At 34.4% G+C, this 22,347-nt stretch overlaps 1 protein-coding gene across 2 annotated transcripts in view; it reads right to left on the bottom strand.

The window, feature by feature from the left end:
* Positions 1 to 18,624, bottom strand: part of SMC1 (structural maintenance of chromosomes 1) — a 33,389-nt gene extending 14,765 nt beyond the window's left edge. Inside the window, exons 1-15 of one of the 2 annotated variants that reach the window (XM_071587711.1) lie at positions 18,378 to 18,624; positions 17,995 to 18,191; positions 17,751 to 17,871; positions 14,275 to 14,374; positions 14,036 to 14,184; positions 12,484 to 12,652; positions 11,794 to 12,006; positions 8,970 to 9,221; positions 5,483 to 5,697; positions 4,563 to 4,776; positions 3,650 to 3,861; positions 2,714 to 2,882; positions 1,601 to 1,723; positions 1,374 to 1,505; positions 1,235 to 1,300 (exon numbers count right to left, since the gene is read on the bottom strand). In XM_071587711.1, coding sequence (XP_071443812.1) covers positions 1,235 to 1,300; positions 1,374 to 1,505; positions 1,601 to 1,723; positions 2,714 to 2,882; positions 3,650 to 3,861; positions 4,563 to 4,776; positions 5,483 to 5,697; positions 8,970 to 9,221; positions 11,794 to 12,006; positions 12,484 to 12,652; positions 14,036 to 14,184; positions 14,275 to 14,374; positions 17,751 to 17,871; positions 17,995 to 18,106 — 2,247 coding nt within the window. In that variant the 5' untranslated portion in view covers positions 18,107 to 18,191; positions 18,378 to 18,624. Of the gene's footprint in view, positions 1 to 1,234; positions 1,301 to 1,373; positions 1,506 to 1,600; positions 1,724 to 2,713; positions 2,883 to 3,649; positions 3,862 to 4,562; positions 4,777 to 5,482; positions 5,698 to 8,969; positions 9,222 to 11,793; positions 12,007 to 12,483; positions 12,653 to 14,035; positions 14,185 to 14,274; positions 14,375 to 17,750; positions 17,872 to 17,994; positions 18,192 to 18,369 lie in introns of both variants that reach the window. The other variant, XM_071587712.1, reaches the window with a different exon arrangement.
* Between the last annotated feature and the right edge of the window lie 3,723 nt (positions 18,625 to 22,347).

Below are 22,347 nucleotides of genomic sequence, written 5' to 3' on the forward strand. Positions count from 1 at the left end.
CAAGCATACAATGCCTTGGGCCAACTTATAATGTTTTTAAATTTATTATTAGGACAGTGAATATGTCTGCTGACAAGATCTCTGATTAAAATTCAAATAAAGCCTTAATGCATCACTGGCCACCCTCCACGATTTCAGCAACAAGATTTATATGATGAATAACTGATCGTAGCACTTTTCCACTTGATAAAATTTTACTTTACGACCAGGTCAATGATGATGATGTAATACATTGAAACCCGGTCGTAAAATAAAATTTTATCAAGTGGAAAAGTGCAACAATCAGTAATTCAAGATAAATTTTCTTTATAGAATTGCATCACTTAAGTATGTATGATTATCACCTGATACTAAAATAAATTTTTTTTTAATAATCATGAATTCTATTAATATATCATACAAGTGGTACAATTCTGCACCTCACATTTGGGTATGCCAATATTAGAAACCAGAGAAGACAGTAAAAAAATTAGCATATCTCTTTGTGCAACATCAGAAAAGCAACATTCTTTGGATATCAATCAGAGGCATCATCCAAGGGTATTAGGTAGACCATCTGCAATTCATTTCACTCTGGATATCCCCATGATTGTCTTAATTCAATGACTTAGCTTTAGCTATGTAGAATTTGGTTCAAGATGTACAATTCTACCAGTGGCACAAACAATTCCCAAAGTCTCATGGAAATTGATGAATGAAAGTCAAAATTGCCCATTATGTACACACAAGTGTCTTTCCTACAAAAACTTGGAAAATGGGAAAGATTTGTCCCTTAGTCAATAAAATTAATTGGTTAGAAAAATGCATTTTCAAATTTCTGGACAAAAGACAGACAAATTTGCAGAACATTTTAGAAATATCATTACATACCAGATCAATAAAATTTTGAAAACTGTTTGTTAGCCACAATATATGCATAAAGGAAAGTAACCATTTCTTATCCTGGATGCTCAGTGGTTTTCATAATGCAGGACGTAGTAATAACATGAAAAACTGTTAATCCTTTCAGTAATAAAATTTGTAACAAAATTTGTCCGGCTTTTAGGTAAGTCTACTTAACTGACTCAATATTTTACCACTGGGATTGACCATAATCATATTCCTACCAATAATTGGGCTTGCTTTCACCCAATAAAATTTTTTTAAACTCTTTCTGTAGAGCATTTAAATTTTTACAACTAAGTATACACTCATATTTTTATATAATAGATTGAAAAGGTGAAAAATTACTAACCCCAAATAATTCCAACTTAAGCTTCAAATCTTCTAATTCCTTTTGAACTTGTTGAATTTGCTTGGTCTGAAAAAATAAAAATGTTATTAAGTAATTTGTAATGACAAAACACATAAAAATAATGTTTGAATTAGCTCACGGTGTTTTCTTTGTCAGTCTTGGAATATTTAAGGCGAGTTTCCAGCCCACGAATCTGTGACTCAACCGTATTTAATTCAGACTCTTTCCTTGACTTCTTGACTGATTCACGCAGCTCCTCCCCAAGTCTTTCCTGGAAGGAAAAAAATATAAGACATTAACAGCAACTTTTCCCAATGACGATTACTTTTACAGAATATTCTCTCTAGAGTGTAAAAGTGAACATACTTTTCTCTGCTTGAGTTGTGACAGGTGTTTTTCATCCCAGCGCTTTGCTTTCCTAGCCAGATCTAAACTTCCACCAGAAATTATTCCGGATTTTTGGTAGAAAGTTCCATCTAGAGCCACGGCCTGAAATATTAATTATTTAAAAATAAATTTTAATAAACTCATTAAAATAAAGAGTACCAAAAGAGTCGTTTCTACTATTATTTAGAAGGTACAGTAAAATTATTAAAGTCAACTTTAGAGGACCTCTCTGAATCAATCATTTATCATGGTGCTAAATCGATAGCATCAATATTAATACTATCAAATTTTCTTCAAAAGGCTTGAAATAAGGCATTTTTCATTAAATACCTACAGAGTTAAGGTACAGCTTTTTCCACTTCCAACATCATGAGCAACTATAAAATACTGCAATCCAGAGAAATATAAGCCTAGCGAAGATTTTATGATGAAGCATTCCAGACATGCATAGGTAGTCTAGACAACATGTTGCATCACATTTTTACGATGTTTGAATGAACAATTCTGGCACTAATATGCTATAAAAGTATGTACAGATGTAATTTCATTCATCGTAACTTAAACTATCAATATCTAATTATAATAAAGTATTAAGTACTCAAGCTTGAGGGCCCACATATGCTGAGTTAAACATTAATATTGTGATAGGCCACCCTATGTTGCACCACACAACCCTTCAATTAAACTGTTCTCGGAGAAGCAAATCATTTATCAAAAGTAAGTCAAAGATGTAGTTATTGTGATGATGAGCCAATTTCCATAAACTTTTTTGCAGGTTTCATTCATTAGTTTAGTTTTATGTTTATATAATTCTTAATAGATCATTCAAATTAGTTTTAGCTGAGAAATTTTACATTAAGGTTTATGTTAAACAAATCTGAAAAAAGGTCATTAAAGATATCAGAATCTGTACAGAGGTGATACAGAAAAAAGCAATTTTTGTAATATTGTTAATGCAAGTGGAGTCACCCTTCACTATTTCTTAAGCATGCTTGATATCTTGCTTCCCTAATATAATAGATGCAAAAGATTTAGTAAACACTAATCCATATAAATTGAAAAAGAAATGTTTCTCAAATGAACATTACTCACATCATAACGATGAGATGACTCATATTCATACGCCACTTTCATAGCATCTTCTGGCGTTTCACAGACAAGGGCATTGTTGGTGGCAAATAAAACTGCTCTCTTAATGTCAGGGGGATCATATTGGAGGACATCATACAACAGCTTCACATTTTTTGGCTCCTTAATATTCCTGTATAAAAGATAACAAAAAAATTATACAAAAAAATATCAAGAAAATAAATTCCAAGAAACTACAGGAGATGCCGCAGCAGTAACTTTTGACAGAGCCATCCACTAATATGCATTACAATGCAACAATTTCAGAGTGTAAAAATCATATACCTTGACCAGGATTTGAACCCGGATCCCTCAATGTCCAGCCGAGTGTTTCAGCCACTTAAGCTATTGAATTTTGGACTGTAAGAGGATGCCTCGATCGCTTAGTTGGCTAAAGCAATTGGCTGGACATCGAGGGATCTGGGTTCAAATCCTGGTTGAGGGGAATGATTTTTACTCTGAAATTGTTGCATTGTAATCAATAAAATACTTTGATTAATGCAGAAACTTAAGTCTCCATGCTACACCAATGCAGAAATTTAATTGAATTTTGTTTTAGTTTTAATAAATTACATAATTAAAATGAGCTCGCACAGGTAACTATTTAAGTTAACAGGGATGAAAACCCATGGGGACTTGAAGAGTCATTACTATATATTAAATTTATTTATTGGGTAATAAATAGTAATGACATTTCACTCATGCCCTCAAGGAAATAATTTGACTTTGTGAGATAACAATAGATTAGAAATTAGTGACAAAATTAAAGAAATATGCAGTTGAACTAAAAGATTTATAGAAACGTTTTGTTTGCTGAGATAGACTCATTTTTGTCCAGCAAAGTTTATTAAAAAAAGGGCTAATAATGGTAGTCTAGCAGCTAAAATTACAAAAACTTACCTGAGACGCTCCTTCAGAGGTTTTGCCTGGATATAGTCTAGAGGTAAGAATGTTTCAGGCTCCAACATTTGCTCCTTGAGGTACTGAATGCATTGCCGAGCTGTCTTCTCAGCATCTACAACTATTGCCTCCATATACTTGCCAAGGACTTTAGTGATGGCCACATTATAGCGCTTATGTATAGGCTGACACATGTTTATCATTCTATCATACTGAAAATATATAATGTACAATATAAGTCGAGCATAGGTAGTTGATTCCATTTACCTCACTGAATAGTAGTGGAATTCAAGATTAAAATAATTCCAGGTAAAGAACTTTTCAAAAAATCTTTTACAAACATTTTATTTTTGTCAGTAGATAATAGTCGTTCATTAGCTTTGTTCAAATTTTGATCAATTAAAAGGAAGTAGATAAAAAAAAACACATTAGTGTACTCTGTATATTCTAGTGTAGTCTCTTTCATACTACCCAAGTTTATAAAAGTTCCTGAATGAAATTAATACACAATAGAGCTTGATTAAAAATTTGCATATCATGAATATTTACAATGCCATTAGACAAGGAAATATACCCAACCAATTAGGCAGCACACTTGTCATACACTGCATATTGATAATTAAATACACTTCATAAGATATACTTTCACAAAAAGTTACAAAATCATGAACTGCCTTCAACTCACAGGCTACCAATTTGAAAAAAAAAACAGTAGGAATCTACATTAAGACACTTCCTTTTGGAAATTTTACCAGTTATTACATATATACACTTAATTAATGCATTCTTTTGAAAAGGAAAGTTCAATTAAAATTCAAATTTTATTTATTGACTCAAATAATTTTATAAGCATGCAATCAAAGAAGGTAGGCCAAATGTACGTGCTCAAGTCAATTTTATGGAGCATACTTACAACACCAGGGAACAAACGCTTGAAATTTTCAACTATCTCCTGTTTTTTCTTTCTGCGTGAATCCTCATGCTTGTCAACGCGTGCATCTCCCAACTGTTCGACTACACTCTCAAGGTCACGTTGGAGTTCCTGAACTCTCTCTTTTGAGGAGCCCACATCTGACTCAAGCTCACGTCTTAGGCGCCGTTGCTCTTCTAGAGCAGCTTCACTTGTTCTGTAAGCAGAAATATATGATCGATATTTTTCATCATTTTCCGGGTGTCAAGTATTTACACAACTTTTAGTCACACATAGCTGCTTCACAATTTTCCAAGGTTTGTTGGATTTTGTTTGTTTTGTTTGTTGGATTTGGGATTGGACACAGTCTAGACACTTTTAATTATGTGGTCCATTTTGTTATAAAAAATCTTGGAAGTACTAGGAAAATAAACTCATACAAAAAAACAATGTAACCTGTGATAAGTCAGTTTGGTTCTTAAATTTCTCAACCCTCTGGCTCTTGAAATTAGTACAAAATATAATGGTGATGGAGTAGTGTGCAAAGCCAATTTTTTCCATTATAATGTACTGTACTCCTTATATCAAGATTCTATTAAACAAGGCATGTTCACAATCCAGTTATTCACAACTACTGTATAAACCACACATGCTTAGGTCCAATGAAGATAGGATAGGACAAACCACCCCATTAAATATTCACGGTATTCAGGCAATGTGAACCAAGTAATATGGTGACTATAAATTTTGTACACTAAAATACAAAATAAAATCTGCCCATATATTGAATATAGACATGTTTTCACTTTGTTTTAGTGATTCTGCAACCATTCATGGGACCAAGTAAATAAAAATGGAATAAATACCTTAAGTCTAAATCAATGTAAAACTTTCTAAGAAATTAAAGTAAAACGTGCTAAAACCTTATATGCTCAGCTAGCTTCTCCACTCTCTTTTCAGCCTCTTCTTTCTCATGCCCTTTTTGTCTTAATCGATTCTCAATCTCTGCTTTCTTACGACCTTCATTATCTAAGCGGTCTTGATCTGATTTCTGCTCACGATTCACTGAGTCCAATTCCTGCATGTAGAGGGCAGAGCGCTTTCCGGCTTCTTCCTTGAGACGGTGGTATTCTTTGACCTAAATTACAATTGAATGAATATTATCATCGAGTAAAAGCAATACATAAAAAAATAATAATACACAATTTAAGACGACAGGATAGCATTTCAGGAAACATATGATCAAAATCACTTGATAACAGGAATCATATATATTTCAATTCAATTTTGAAACTTTGGGCACCACTGGTACTAGCTTCTTCAAATTATTTATAACTAGGTTAAAAGATAGGGGAAAGGAAATGGCATGAATTTTGTGACTGATGCATATAAACCTTCACTGTAGCTTACCAGCATAAAAATGAAGCTGGGGAACAAAGAGTTTTAACTGGCAGTAATTTTAACTTTCCATTATTTTTAGAAAGAGCAAATAGAATGAACAACTGCATCAAGGAATGATGAAGAAAAAACAAAATATTTAATTGGCTGCAGAAATTAATTAAGACATATAATTTACTATTGATATGGTCAAAATAGACTAGAAGTTATAATGCATCCAATAACACATACATAATTTACAATTATCCACTGCCACATTCCATTAAATTAGAATAGATAATCAATATTCAACAGTGATTGAATTGAAAATTGAATACTTCCACACTACACACAAACTTTTGAGAACACTTGTCATTAAGTTCAATAAATTACTTTATAAATATTTTTATTTATTCTATTATCTATTTATCACTTTATATGTCCTTGTATAAGATTCATTTTCATTTAAGTTTCAGAACTCATTTTTGCAAAATTTTTTACATCCAAGCCAAGGATTTTTTACTGATATTGTAAAATGAGAAATACAACACTAAAAAAAAAATATATATATATATATATGTGTGCATGCATGTATGTATATATAATATATCAATATGCACACACACATATATAAATACATACATAAATGTATATACATACACTACATATATTATGTACTGTTAGGAAGTTAAGGGTGGGAATTTTAAAAGATTGGAAAGCTAGTATACATGCAGATTTGCTAGTTCTCACCACTATATTGGTGGCTAAATTGGGAAGGGATTCTAAGATAATTAGGAAGAAACACTGGTCGAAGGAAAGGCTGCGGGAATTTGCATGTGAAGGGATAGGAAGAGAAGAGAGTCAGGCAGAATAACAGGAGTAGCACTGATTGTTCATTTGAATGGATAAGGGTATTAGATATTAAAAGAATTAGATAATGTATTTGCCTATGTAAAATGAAGTGCATTGTTTGCATGACAAAAGATAGATAATGTTTCTCGAGAGGCAATTAGCATGGGAATGGGGTAAGGGAACAATGAGGGGACGTGGGGAGAGAGGAGCAGATCTGAAAAGGAGACATGTTTCGTGTTGGGGGCAATTGCAAGTAGAGGAAATATGTCAGGGGGGGCACCAAAGGGTTGGTAGACCTCAGAAGGTTTTTGAGATTTGCGGGTCATCCGTAGGCAAAAGAGGGGCATTGGGACAGTAAGGATGAGGTGAAGTCATTGTCATGGAAAATAGAAAAGAGTTCTTTAAAAAAGATTTTCAGTCTGTGGGATCCGGGGAAATAGGTGGTGCAAAGGTTGAGTCCGGTATGTGTGTGTGTGTGCATATATATGTGTGTGTGTGTGTGTGTATATATATATATATATATATATATATATATATATATATATATATATATATATATATATATATATGTATGTATATATATATATGTATATATATATGTATATATATATGTATATATATATGTATATATATATGTATATATATATGTATATATATATGTATATATACTACCTTGACCAAAAAGTTCCCGGAATAACCACCGTGTGGCGCTCCCATCGTTCCGATTTGAGTTCTGTTTTTTTTGTTAAATTGGTACATCTGTTGTTGATATTCCCTTTAAATCTTAGTGTCATAACTTGACATTTGCAAAAGTTACGTAGCCAAGAGTACATCTATCTCTGTGTGTGTTGGCGATTTTTTACAATTTCAGAAATGGATTTAAATTTGCAACAACGAACTTGTATTAAATTTTGCGTAAAAAACGGATTTAGTGGCGCACAGACGTTGGAAATGTTGGAAAAGTGTTTCGGCAACGATTCTCTAAAAAAAACGGTCGTTTACCAGTGGCACGAGCGGTTCAGAAGTGGTCGTGAGTCAATCGAAGATGATGAACGCAGTGGCAGACCATCGACATCGAAAGTCGGTGAAAAAATTGATAAAGTAAAAGAAATGTTGGTCAATAACCGCAAATTAACCATCAGAGAAATAGCGGAGGACTTGAACATTGCCTATGGATCCGCCCAAGACATTGTGGTTAATGATTTGGGTTTCCGTCATGTAGCAGCAAAGTTGGTGCCAAAAGACCTCAATTTCATGCAAAAAAAGAGACCGTGTTGACGTCGCAAAAGACATGATTTGCGAGGCTGAATCCGATCCCACATTCATCAAAAGGATCATTACTGGAGACGAGACGTGGGTTTATGAGTACGACACGCAATCCAGACATCAGGCAAGTGAATGGTGTTCACCAAATGAGCCGAGACCAAAAAAACCACGTCGTTTTCAGTCAAAAAAGAAGGCAATGCTGACGGTTTTCATGGATTACAACGGTGTAGTGCATCATGAATTTTTGCCAGAAGGCCAGACAGTAAACAAAGAGTATTATTTGGGAGTTATGAGACGTTTGCGTGAAGCAATTCGCCGAAAGAGACCAGAAATGTGGGCAGAAAACTCGTGGATTTTGCACCATGATAACGCACCGTCGCACAGCGCTATCATTATTCGTAATTTTTTGACGAAAAATGCAACAAATACCATCCAACAGCCACCGAATTCACCTGATTTGGCTCCCTGTGACTTCTTTCTGTTCAATCGAGTTAAAAAACCATTACGGGGAATGCGTTTTAGCAGCCAAGAGGAAGTAATGGAAAAATCGCAGGAAGCACTGATGGACATACCGAAAACCGAATATAAAAAATGTTTCGAGGATAGGATCAAGCGCTGGCATAAGTGTGTTGCAGTCGATGGGGATTACTTTGAAGGGGACAATATAGATTTAGATGAATAAACTTGTATTTTTAATTTTCTGAATAAATTCCGGGAAATTTTTGATCAAGGTAGTATATATATATGTGTGTATATATATATATATATATATATATATACATATATATATATGTATATATATATGTATATATATGTATATATATATACATATATATGTCTGTATATATACATATACATATATAAATATACACACACACATAAATTCTCACTCTAAAAAATTTGTAAAACACTTACCTGGGCATCTTCCAGATGGACATCTCTTCCTTGGCTCTGTGACTCCCCAGCAACCATTTCCTCATACTCTAACCGTTTTGCTTCAACTCCAGCCAGCTCTGTCTCAAGCTCTTTAATGTCTTCCATGTGAGCTGCATGAGCCTTCTTGGCCTGTGCAAGTGATTTTCTTGCGGATTCAAGCTTCTTTTGCATGTGTGTCACTCGCTCTTTAGCTTTGATAAAGGTAGGTCGCTTCTTGTTGATTTCAACTTCCTATTTCGTTTTGAAGAAGACACACTTTTCTAAATAACAATCTTAAATAAATACTTTTTCAAAATGGCCTCTAGTATGTAATCTAAGAATTCAATGTTAGAAAGACAATTATAATTATTTTCATTACAAATGGGAATTGAGATGGTGCAGTGGCTAGCATACTGGTTTGCCACCCAGAGGGCCCGGGTTCGAATACTGGATCCAGCAGATTTTTTACAGGGGTATCCCAATGTCTACTTGAGGTGCTTTGTGGAGAGTACTGAATTAGTACGCCATCCATCAGATAGGAAGTTAAACTGCAGACCCCTTGGTGCCTTTCAATAAGATAAGCTAATGCTGATGCTGGGTTTCTCTACACCCTTCCTCCCTTCCCATCCATTTCTAATAGCGCAAATGACCTCAGCTGTCAGTCACCTCCCCTGAATCTACTACTATTACTTCATTGCAAACCATATTATAGAAGCTAACTTAGCAACTGCTCAGGAATTGTGTAGTGGAGGTATTAAATTCCTAACACACAACATGAAACAACATAGGCCTCCATATAAGAACAGGAATATCTTAAACTACCACCAAAATTACTTAGTATTGGAAACAAGTCTTAAACAGAAATAATTGATTGCCTCAGTGATTTTAGCGGCATTTCTTTTCTTAGCCTTGTTTCATCCAAGCAGTATATTGTTCAGGGTAGAAAATGTGTGTTGAACCCTAACATCAGGCTACAAATTAAAATCTATCCAGCAATACCAAGAGTTATCAATGGCATGCCAACACCACTAATAATCAATTGTACTTCACTTCTGGTCTACTCATAGTATCCTTGGGGAAAATACTATCACTAATCATACCAGCAGATTTTTGCCTGTTTATTCTCAGATCCTTACTGTTATAAATGCTGAAGTCCTCAATATTTTAATTTTTGACTTCATTACTTAGATTCTTTTGAAGGGAACCGTTTTCCATGTTAAAGTGTGAATTATCCACGTATGGTATCTTATTACCAATTAAAATTAAATGCTAATTTTTTCATCAATTTAAACAAAAAAGTGTATTAATCTGCTTGAGCACTGTTTTAACAATGTAGTTCTATTAGACCTTGAATTGTCAGTTTCATTATTTAAAAATTAACAATTACCTTTCTTCAGTGAAATACATTATACATAGTTACTATACAAATGAAAATACTTCCTTGATAACTTATATGAGTTCTTTTTCAATGTGTACTTGCGAGTTCAGATTCAAAATTGAAAAAAATGGTATTCGATTCATCTCTAGCCACTACAAATCAACCAGAACCAAAGAGGTTAAACAGGTATTACTAAAGCATGTTTGAAATAGCATTTGTTAAAAAAAGTCTGGTTTATTGGTACACACAAACGATAATGACTATTACTAACTGATCCGGCCTATCATTCCAAATCTAATGTGAAATCAGCTTATTTTTGGCTGATGATTGACCAATATTTCACTACAGCATGATACCTAAATTAATCAAGAGGGATTTCCCCCTCTGCTCTGAAAGTATATATACAAAGTTGTCTTCTGTAGGAACTACCAGATGATGATGACCAATGTCAAAACCTACGTTGTACTTTAAATAAAGTGTGGCGATTTACAAAGTTAAGTTTTTCATTTCAATAATGAAGAGGGATTTCAAACATTTCTATATTTCAGGAAAAAGACTGTACTTTTCAAAGTCATTCAAACATATTGAGATTAAAATTTGTTGTCTCAGGCATAACTTTATGGAAATTGCATTACATATTGAAATGAAATAATTTACTTTGTAATTCTACACACTTAATTTAAAAAACATGACCCAGTTTTCGACATTGAACATCATCATCAGGTAGTCCTCATAGAAGCATACTTGGTACATATACCTTCTGATCAAAGGAGGGGTGGTTGGTCAGAGAGGGAGGTTGGAGGGGTAAAAAGGTCACAATGTAGCTGGGAAGAATAGAGAATTACATCTTTTTGACTTGGAAGAGTGGCAGGTCTAGGAGTGGGGAGTGGGAAGGATATAAAATTTCGTTGGCAAGTTCATCTTTACAATGGAAACATTTCAAAATTTCTAACTGCTCCAAAGTATCAAACCTTTGACCTTTATTTTCAAAATGAATAATTTTTGCCACAGAGTCACTTTGGTGGTCACTTTCGATGAGGTGCTTAGCAAAGAGGGATGTTATGTTCTTATTTTTTACACATGTTTAGTGTTCTTTAATTCTTTCTTTAAATTTACAACGAAATTTTACAACCCTCCCACTCCCCACTCCTAACCTACCACTCTTCCAAGTCAAAAAGATGTGATTTTCTTTTCTTCCCAGCTACATTGTAACCTTTTTACCCCTCCAACCTCCCTCTCTGACCAACCCCCCCTTCTTTGATCAGGAGGTATATATACCAAGTTTGCTTCTATGAGGACCACCTGATGATGACATTCAACGTCGAAACCTGGGTCGTGTTTTTTAAATAAAGTGTCTGGAATTACAAAGTAAATCATTTCATTTAAAAATTGAGATTATCTTGATTCCATAATATATGGGCACTCTGAGGACACAAGGAAACTCACCATTTCACGAATCTCCTGTTCCACTTTGGCAAGCTCCCTGCCGAGCTTTCCATGTTCCTTCTTTTTCTCTTTCAGTTGCTCTTCAGCTTTTTCCTTACGTTTTTCCACCTTCTCCAAGTCATGCTGCTTTCTCTTTAACTCCAGATCAAACCTCTCCATGTCCTTCTCATTGTGGTAAAGGCCAAAGAGTTGTAATTCAATCTGTTTCTCACTCTGAAGATAAAAAATGAACAGTTCCTTTATACCATTATTTAAGCTGGAAGCAGGAGATTCTTATTTGCATGATATCCAATTGATATTCTAATATTAACACTACTCCAAATTACGTGGTTCAATTTGGTACAAATTATGGATGTATCAATTACATTAATAACAACAGGTGAAGTTTAAGTATCATGCTTGTTGTCACAAAGCACAGTGCCACATTGATAGCTTGATATTCACATAAACTTCACAAAAAACCAAGCTGTTAGGGAAAACCTTCAGCATTTTGCAACCCAGTCTGCCAAAGAAAATAAAAGGCAAAGAACCCAGAACAATATTTTTCAGCGATTTATCCTTATTTTCCTGACTTTCCTTAGTAATAATTAACCCCACCCAAATTTTCCAGATAGGAAGGATCCCTATATCAAGCTAAAATTGCTTAATTTCACAATTTTTAGTAGGAAAACATTAAAGCGAAATACATACCAATTCATCTTTTAACCTTTGATACTTTTCAGCCTCCTCTTTTTCTAGCTTTGCTTCCTTCCGCTCAGCAGCAATTCCTTTCTTCTTCTGATAAGTGAATTGAGTGTCTTCTTCAGCTTTCAGCATCTCTGCCCTTAACCTTTCATACTCTTCCTTCAGAGCCCCAGATCTGCATAAAAATAGGAACATTCCAATGATTTCTCTGTTACTTTAACAAAGCAAAAATTAATTTAGATGATATTAAAATTAACAATTTCAAAAAAAGCACTACTCCTGACACTCCATTTAAGCTAAATGACGTTACAAGAAATACTTTAATGGAACCACCTACTGCAAAGCAATAAAAGGCAGAAATTTCACTGTTTTCGGTCGAAATTGAGCAATTTTGTCAAGAATTTCGCAGCGACCCATGTCATGCCCAAATCATTGGCAAAAATCAAATGGCACGAGCCAAGCCATATGCCTCAGCAACTTCTCTAACGGTAATTCAACGATTGGCCAATACTATTTTCTTCACTTCATCAATGTTTTCGTCTGTTGTTGACGTGCTCGAGCATCTAGCACGCTCTTCATCGTTCACAACTTCTCAGCCCTCTAAGCCCATTTTGTACCACCGATAAACGTTGCATAAGTCCAGGGTAGCTTCTCCATATGCCACAGTCAACATTTGGAATGCATCCGCGCACTTAATTTCATTTTCACACAAAATTTTATACAGATTCTTTAATCCATTTTTTGGAACAAGCAAAAATCGAAGACAAGCCAAAACACGTCCAAGCAAAACAACTGTCAACGATTAGTGGAACATTTAAAATGGCCAAACATTTTGGCATAAGTGAGAGAAATAGGTACCAACAGAATGCCGCAAAAAAATCGAAAATAGAAAGATACGTAACCTGCGAAAATACAAAATTCGTGATACTTTTAGAACAGACCTTGTATAATGGCCCAATATATTTAACAAGACAAAGTTAGTGAAGATAAAATGAAAATTATTTTTCATTCATACTGTATCAACGGACAATACAGAAAAATGTTATTTTCATGAAAAAATTTGACTGGAATTCAACATAAATACATATTTGGAGGTCTTCTGAACATATTTTGACCAGTACTGAAAGATATTTCTGCAGGTATGTCATAGGATTTTGTGGGAATGTTAACTTGAAGACCATTACTATGAGCAGTATAAAGTATTATAGCACATTGAGTACATGAACTGATTAGATTTTGACCAAGAACCACAAGAAGTGACTGTCTTGAGTCTTTCTTTTCAAATGAACACATGATGAGCTACAAAAATTATTTAAAAAAGATTGAACTTATTAATGCTCTGAGAAAGTTCATCATAAAATACATAATAATTTATTATAAACACAATTATTATGCAGTAAGTCCCAAATTTTTATATCAAGTCTACAATTTCACACATACCATGTCAGTTAATTAAAATTAATAATTGTACTTTAAAAAAATTATAAACCTCTGATACTGTGATAAATTTTTGCTTGATCCTCTGACAAGTAAAACCTACTATATAATTGTTACTAACCCACTGATTTCTTCAAAGAGAGTGGTCCTTTCTTTGGGGTTTTTCATAGCAATAGATTCAACAGCTCCCTGGAAGACCAAAAAGTTCTTGGCTTTTGCATTTATACCCAATTTTTCCAGTTCTGAAAGGTACTGCTGGCTACCAACACTCTGAAACAAAATATTGTATTGCATTTCTTTTCATTGGATGTATTAAATACATATATCAAGACAAAAATATGTTGGCTAGCCGAAACTTACCTCTCCATTAATCTTGTGCTCCGAGGATGAGCCCTGGACACTTCGAGTGAATCTTTTCTCTGAGCCATCACTCATTTGAAATACTGCTGTCACAGATGCACTGTAATGTTATCAACATTATTTGTAGGCTACTTTTAATTAATCTCTACTGTTAAAGCCATCCCTAAGAATATATATATCCATAATGTGTATCTAAAATGCTGCAGATTAAGCCATCATTTAGAAAGCTGACTTGAACATCAATGAATTTTTCATTGCTTTTCCAATCCTCACTTGGGAGTCATGAGGACAGCATGTCAAGCAGATTATTCTCCATCCAATGGGGCATAAACACATATAATTACAACAGCAGGTATCTGTTTATCCTTCCTTTACAGCTTAAAAATGCAAGATTAACCAAAATTATCAATCCATTCCTAAAAGCTCAAATGATCTCTTTAGTCAGTTGTCAAACCTCAGCTTTGAAAGCAAGCTGATCATTATAGCAGCCACAGTTAAGGATTTTGAAAAGACTTTTTATTCAATTCCTTATTCCAAGGCATAATTATTAATTATAACATAGGTATTTAAATATTATCAAAATAGATGGCTATTACTTTGGCTAGAGATCCCCAAAATCTAAGATCTTCCAAATAAATTGCCATAATTTCATGTTTTGTCCAACATGTTAAATTATATGAGAATCAGATAGTAAATTGTTTTCCTTAGATGTGTTGGTTCCTCCATCTCGTTGCTATGAGGGAGCTTGTCTGCTCAGGCAAATCAGAAGGTTATGCCAGTGAGACTGTAAGGCTAGACTGAGAGGCACCCTAGTCCTCGAGGTTGAGTGGGTTTGAGCATGCTGCTAATCACTTCATATCGTAAAAAACAATGTTACAAAACTAAGTGATAAGAAAAGACAGAGTGGCACTGTTGAAGATTGAATATTGTTTTGAACAAAATATACCAAAGGATACAGCAGCAGATAGCACCTTCACAAAAATAAATATAAATTTTCAAAACAAAATTCAATATTCTCAGAGATGCAACTAAAGCTAATACATGTTTCTAAAATATGAAACTTGACTCACTTTTAGTTGAACTTTCGCAATATTGATGATGAAACAATAACTTACTTTTCCATGAACCAGTAGAGCACTCAATACATTATACAAACATATATTCTTGATAAAATTAGTTTCATGGTATTAGAATCTAAATTTTATTAATGTAAATGGCTCAAGAGAGATATTTTTTGCATGAAAATAACATTTCTAATGTATTCAGTGAACCTGAGTGTAACTTTAGTTGCTAGAGGGCTACAAATACACAATTAAATATTATGCCATAACAACAGTCACATGTTTAAATTTAATCTTTTCACAAACATCAAAATTGGACCCAATGAATTTAAAAGTACATACATAAATGGAATATTGCTTAGGCATTTGAGACATTAGTAAAAAGAGAAATAACCTTCGAGAGAAGAGTAATAGATTTAACTGGGCATCAACAAAGTTGGTAATTTTGATATTCTGCAAATTCCTAATTATTCAGGTAAAAATAAACAAGGAGAAGGGAATTAATTACAAGGATAATCAAAAAAGACTAATAACGCCATGGCAAACTTGCAACCCTCATTTTAAAGAATTAAAAAGTCTAACGCTATCTAGCCTGTACATTTATCACTTATGAATGTATGTTAAGGATAATATGAAACAACAAATCACCAATGCTCAAGTACATGGGCATAATACTTGACAGAGTGCTGATGTACATTTGTTCTGCCACTCTTCTGCCATGCATAATAAGTCCCTTTCACACGCCCATCAAAATTTTCCACTATCTGCCACCAGACATAGAATCTGCTCCTTCTAGGGGTACACTTAAGAAATATCTCAAGCATTTTCTGATGGATAAGTGCTATTATAGGAGGGAAGAGTCTCTGGAGTCTTCGGAACACAAACAGCCGATTTTTTGTTTTCTGACTTTCTAGTCCTAGGACTTTTCTGAAGTCCAGGGACAAATAAACTATAAATACAGTAATTAAACCGAAGGTTGGTTCGGTAGGTGATGGTAGATTTCACCCATTACTAAGCAGGGCGGCGTGTGAAATCCACATATCAGGGTAGGGGGGGGCAAGTTCCTTTCCCTGTGCCAATTATGATTTCTCATGAAGATCTGGCACTCAAAAAATCACATAGCTTGGGTGGAGCTGCAGGTGCCCAGAGAGGTGTGCCTGGGAATCGAACCCGGGCCCCCTGGTCACCTGGGACCAATAAATATTATTATTAAAAAAAGGAGAAATGATTAAACATGATGGAAGGCTAATATGGAATGTGGTGCCCAGTAGTTCCAAAACATTGTAATGAAGAAAGAAACTTTAGGTATATGGAAGGATTTAAGATTTGTTATGAAGAATAAAATCTAAACTTATGAGGTGATTAATAATATTAAACAAGGAAGTGAAAGAAGTGGTACATGAAGAGAGGAAGTTACATGGTGAAATGTGAAGAATGAAGATATTTTGTGGTAATAACATTTTGAAGGCTATCATACAGATAGAAATTACGTTAACACTGAAACGAGAGAATAAGAATTACCAATTTAGACATCATGATTTGAGTGAAAAATTAAATGTCAATGATGCCACATAATACTTGGGAGGGTCATTCAATCCTAATTAATTCATCCGATTGTAATTGATAGCTATGATAATACGCAGCATACTGTGCAAGGATAAAAATAGCACATAAATGAAGAAAATGCAAAAACCCAACAATGCTTCAACCACATTAAAAATTTTCTTTTTCAAAGGCCGGACCTCATAAAATCAAGGCATTTTCTATCAACCACTTCCCATCACTTATATATTTTTATAGTTGACTAAACTGATATTTTCTATGTTGCACTAAAATGTAGACCAGTATTTTCATACGATTATTATTATTTGTTGACATTCGACATCAAGACTAAATGACTACCAATATGAAGAATTAAGACATTCTTGATGTCACTGATGATTTGGTACTCCAATGAAATTTCAATTAGTCAATTTGCCTGGCCATACCAGTTAACTATAGGATACCATGAAGAACGAATTTTCATCACCTTGAACATAGGTGACCATAACTAAAACTTATTAATAATTAAAAATTTCATTTTTATTAACTTTGGAAAAAAATATAGTAATCATGCCTAGGACCAGGGTTCATATGGCATTACATTAAAAATTTGAAATTACTGGCATGAAACTATTAAGGAATCATTTTTTCATGAAACAGTGACAACACTGAAAGACCGCAAACTAATTAAAATAATTAGCTCTTTTCCACTTAGCCATATTTGAATTATTTCTATAGCCGCACATACAAAGTACAGATAATGAGTATTTTGAACCTAATAATTTCTGATGAATGGTTACACACACCAATTGATTTAAGATCATGTACGCATAATTTTGTACACTTCAATTTATCACAGGAATGACATCGTACCTTCGTGAGACAGGCTGACCAATTGATGCTCCGTGAATAAGGTCGCTAAGACGTTTTACTCTTAGGCTGGACGTTTTCTCTCCCATGACAAAACTGATAGCATCCATAAAATTTGACTTTCCTGTAAAGTAATACACTTCCCTCAGTAATACTGAATTAAGAATAAGTAAGTAGGAAGTAAGAGTCTAGTACCAGAGAGAAATTATCAGTTACGTATTCTCGAAAGTATTATGGCCAAACTCACCGGATCCATTTGGGCCAATGACTGCTGTAAAAGGTTTCAAGGTTCCAATCTTTAAAAATCCTCGGTAAGATTTGAAATTCTCCACCTCGATATGCTTCAAAATTCCCGGCATGTTTGCAAACACTAGGAGCCGGGCATTACTTTGATGATTGTACTAATGTGACGATTTCTCCAAATCGAAATGCACACGGTTTATGCTATTGCATTAACATGTACATGTACACATGCAAAGAAATGATGGTAAATAAGTCATATGTGATATGCCATATAAGTCAAAATTACAGATAACGAAGGTCAAACCGAGGTTGAAATTACTTCGCTCGTTTTAGCTATACACAGATGACAAAGAAAAACAGGGTAAGAATTAGTAATTACATGCTTACACCATTACACTATCAAAATATTCTCCCAGGTACGATAGCGTACCAACATGTCAACCATGTCAACACATTCCATTTAGCTCATTGACCGATGATTACTGAGCCATTTTGAGATTCATAAGAGGCATACCGCGATTTCCACTTTAATTCGTTTATTGATTTAGAACGAATCTATAAGATTGTTTTTTTTTAGAAATTAGGAGTGTATTAAGAGTAAACATAAAGTTTTGCTAAATGCCTTGAAATGGACGAAATCAAACTACCACAAACCAACTTAAACTAAATGAATGATTCGTTTACAGTAAGAATCAAAAGAACGATAGCATTTGGCACCACATAACAATATCGCATCAAATTTCTTTCTTCTTTCCTCCCGCGGAACTAGGTTAATCGTGTAGAATGTGTATGAGTAAAATTTTTAATTTTCAATCATGTTACCATAATCAATTTAAGGTTTTTTTCGACCAGATTTCTGATTTTATTATTGCGTATAAAGTAATTCATGTTGCAGAATAAATTTAAATATTAGATCGAATTGTATCCCAGCATAGAAAATAATTCCCGCCAACGGGACTAACTGTGGTTATGGACTTCAAATAGGAAAGCGCTGTGATTGTAACGTTCAATGCATGTGTTGCCAGATAACCTTTCAACGATACTTAATGAACGGGAATTAAAATAGGTTGATGATTGAAGGAAAGAGAATGTTGCTGCATAGGATTGTGTTGAAGCAAATGAAAATAAACAAAAGCCCCGTTTATGATACTAATAATGTCAAATGACGTTGCAAATGTCATAGGGTATAATCCTCGGCCACATTTCCTCATCATTTAATGGCGCATATTCTTTTGGGTTATTGTCCAATCATATCGTTATGCATTCATTTGCATGTACAATCTACTTCTCTCCTCATTTTTCTGTTGGCATTCAACACATTACTTGTATGAAAGGTTATTTTTACTTTAATCACAAACATCTTATATTTCAACGTTCTCCTCACCATTTTATTATTTTCAAATTACCTTTCCATCAACTAAGTGACCCACTAAGATAGTTCTTCATATTTAAAAGTTCCCATTGGCCGCACATTTAGTGCAAAATATCGCACTCAACACAATGAAAGATACTATTGAACTTGGTGAATCCTGAATACGGTCAATATTGTAGACACTCGACAAAAAAGATCTTTCTCAAATCTTGCATGGCAGTCTTCTCTACCTAATATTACTCTGCAATTTCCTATTGACCGACTAACTCTCAAATCTGCAATTGCCAATGCTCCTAAATATTTACTTCCTTTCTGAATTCAAAAATGTGATACCACGTTGCATTTAACCCCACAGAATGTGTAACTGAAACAATGGAGCTTGTCCATTTTAAGTTATTAGGCATATATCGTGGGTCGCGGTAGTCCAGTGGGTAGAGCATTGGACTGCTGACCGGACGGTCCCAGGATCGATTCCCGGGCAAGGCACTTTGGGCACCTGCAGCTTCACCCAAGCTAAAGTGATTTCTCTGGTACCAGGTCTTCCTGGGAAATCATAACCGACACAGGGAAAGGAACTGGCCACACCTGATGTGTGAATTTCTCACGCCGTATAGGGTTTAGTACTGGATGAACTCTACCATCACCTACCAAACCGACCTTCAGGTGGATTACTGTGTTTAAAGTTTTTTATGGAGCACTCCATCCATTTTCCCTTACCAAAACACTACCTCAACCTTCCAGTTAATAGTGGCTTTTCTAAAACCTTTCCTAAAATAAATTGTGCACAGCTCAATTTATTAAAATTTTATTATTATTAAAACTTATCTCTACCAAACTTACGATTCAAATTCCTAACTAGGCAGTCACAAACGTGATTACTAGCCAACTTCTCATCTACTGTAATCATTATGGTGCAATTGAATTTTAGTAATTTTGAGATATTATATTGAGGCACCTATGAAAATATTTATTTTTCAAAATAAAATTACTGGTGGTATAAACAAATGAAATCCAAGTTTAACATATCACCACGATTTAAAACTAAGTTTTTCTTACTCAAATAGATATATACGACCATCCAAACCAATGCCGTATTATTTTCTCATCGCCCTGTAAACATTTGCTCAACCCCACCTTTTACAACTATTCCCTACTATCTCCAGGAGCATTCTGCAGAAACTTCTGCACCACTAATTTCCCCAGTTTTCGCACATCCAACCTGACCTTCCCTAACATGGCACTGCAATTCAGTGCACACAACCAGCACTGTTACGTTCCTATTAATTCTATTTCAAACGCATGCATCTAAGAAATAAAACATTCTGTAAGTAAATCTAATTCAAGTTAAAATAATTTCAGGATACATATCTTGTGCATCACCAAATTAATGGAACAAATAAAGTAATTCAACGTATTAAAGTTTATATTTTAAGCCTGAAAACTGTTTTCTTTGGCTTATATATTTAATTCCTGTCTCTCTATCAGCCACTCAGTAATTCATTAGAAATTGAGAGAGAAAGTATACTGTGATGATAATACTAGGATGAGAGCCAAAACCATACCTTACAGTTTTTTCATTCATAATTAAACTCCTAATTATTGGAACTTTTTAGCAGGAAAATCTTCTTCTTGAAATTGAAAAACAAAAAGTGCCAAGCCAGTTACCTTTCAAACTCCTAAGTATTAAGTTACCATTTGCCTTCTTGTAGTATACATTAATATTACCATGTAAGGCAAAAATGTCTGCTAAAAAAAATCATATTTTGTCTCGAGTATTTTTCATTAGCGTTAGCAAGCTCAAAGACCAACCCAATTGGAATGAAGTAAATCTACTGGTCAAATTATTACAGGAAACAAACAATGAATACAAATTTCCTTCCATATAACTCTCTCTTTGAGCCAAATGCACAAGGCAACAAAAAATATTCCCAATATTTACGTAAAAATCGAGATGGTGCGGGGGCTAACGTACTGGCTTCCCACCCTGGGGGCGCGGGTTCAAAATCCCGGCGGTGTTGAATATTTTTCAGAGTTATCTCGATCCCTACTTGAGGTGCTTTGTGGAGGGCACTATGAGTGAGTACGCCGTCCGTCGGATGGGACGTTAAGCCGCGGACCCCTTGGTGCCTTTCGTAAAGAGTAGGCCAATGCCGACGCCAGGTTTCTCTCCACCCTTTCCTGTCCTTCCCCTATGGCGCAAATGACCTAAGCTGTCGGTCGCCTCCCCTCAAAACTACTACTAGGAAATTTTTACCTCCCAGTTGAAAGACAAATAGAAATTTTACATCCATTACATTTACAAAATTAATTTAGCTTCAACTACATACCTTCACAGCCTTCCACCATGAGCATCTTCCCTCATCAGTTGATCTTGCATTTGTTTTGTGTCCAACTGTAGACTTCAACAAAATCTTCACCATTCAATGGGGTGGATAGTTTCCATAGCATTCAATGAGGCTCAAAGTTTTCAGTCTTTAAAGAATCTAATGCATCACATAACTATGCCCTTCCTGAATCCACCCAGCCTAAATATGCTCTCTCACATATCCAATGCTACATGGGGACTTTAAATGGGAAAATAGTTGAAATGACTCGGATGACAATGAAAGCTTGAGAAGAGAATACAATATCCCACCTCTCAAAAATCAAGTGTATATAAATTAATGCCATTCAAAAGTCAAACAACGTAGCTCAGTTATGGAAGAAAGTATAAATTCATATAGGCTGTGGGTTTTGCGCTTAACGATTACATGAAAAAGAGGTTCCCAATATATTACCTTCCATTTTAAACTAATGTTAACTCAGCTCTCAAATGTGCACAAATTGCCATGATTTTCATTGAGGATCCCCTTTTTCTATTCTTAACTGGATTAGTCCCAATGCAATCCAATTCTTGTTTAATATTTCATTAAGTTTTAATAAGAGAGCCTCTTAAAAACCAAGACTTATCTTCTTGATATATGTCATTCAATTTTGAATTGTATA

This window comes from Hetaerina americana, unplaced genomic scaffold, assembly GCF_022747635.1.
Source record: "Hetaerina americana unplaced genomic scaffold, ioHetAmer1.1.p SCAF_3, whole genome shotgun sequence".
NCBI classification, from domain to species: Eukaryota; Metazoa; Arthropoda; class Insecta; order Odonata; family Calopterygidae; genus Hetaerina; species Hetaerina americana.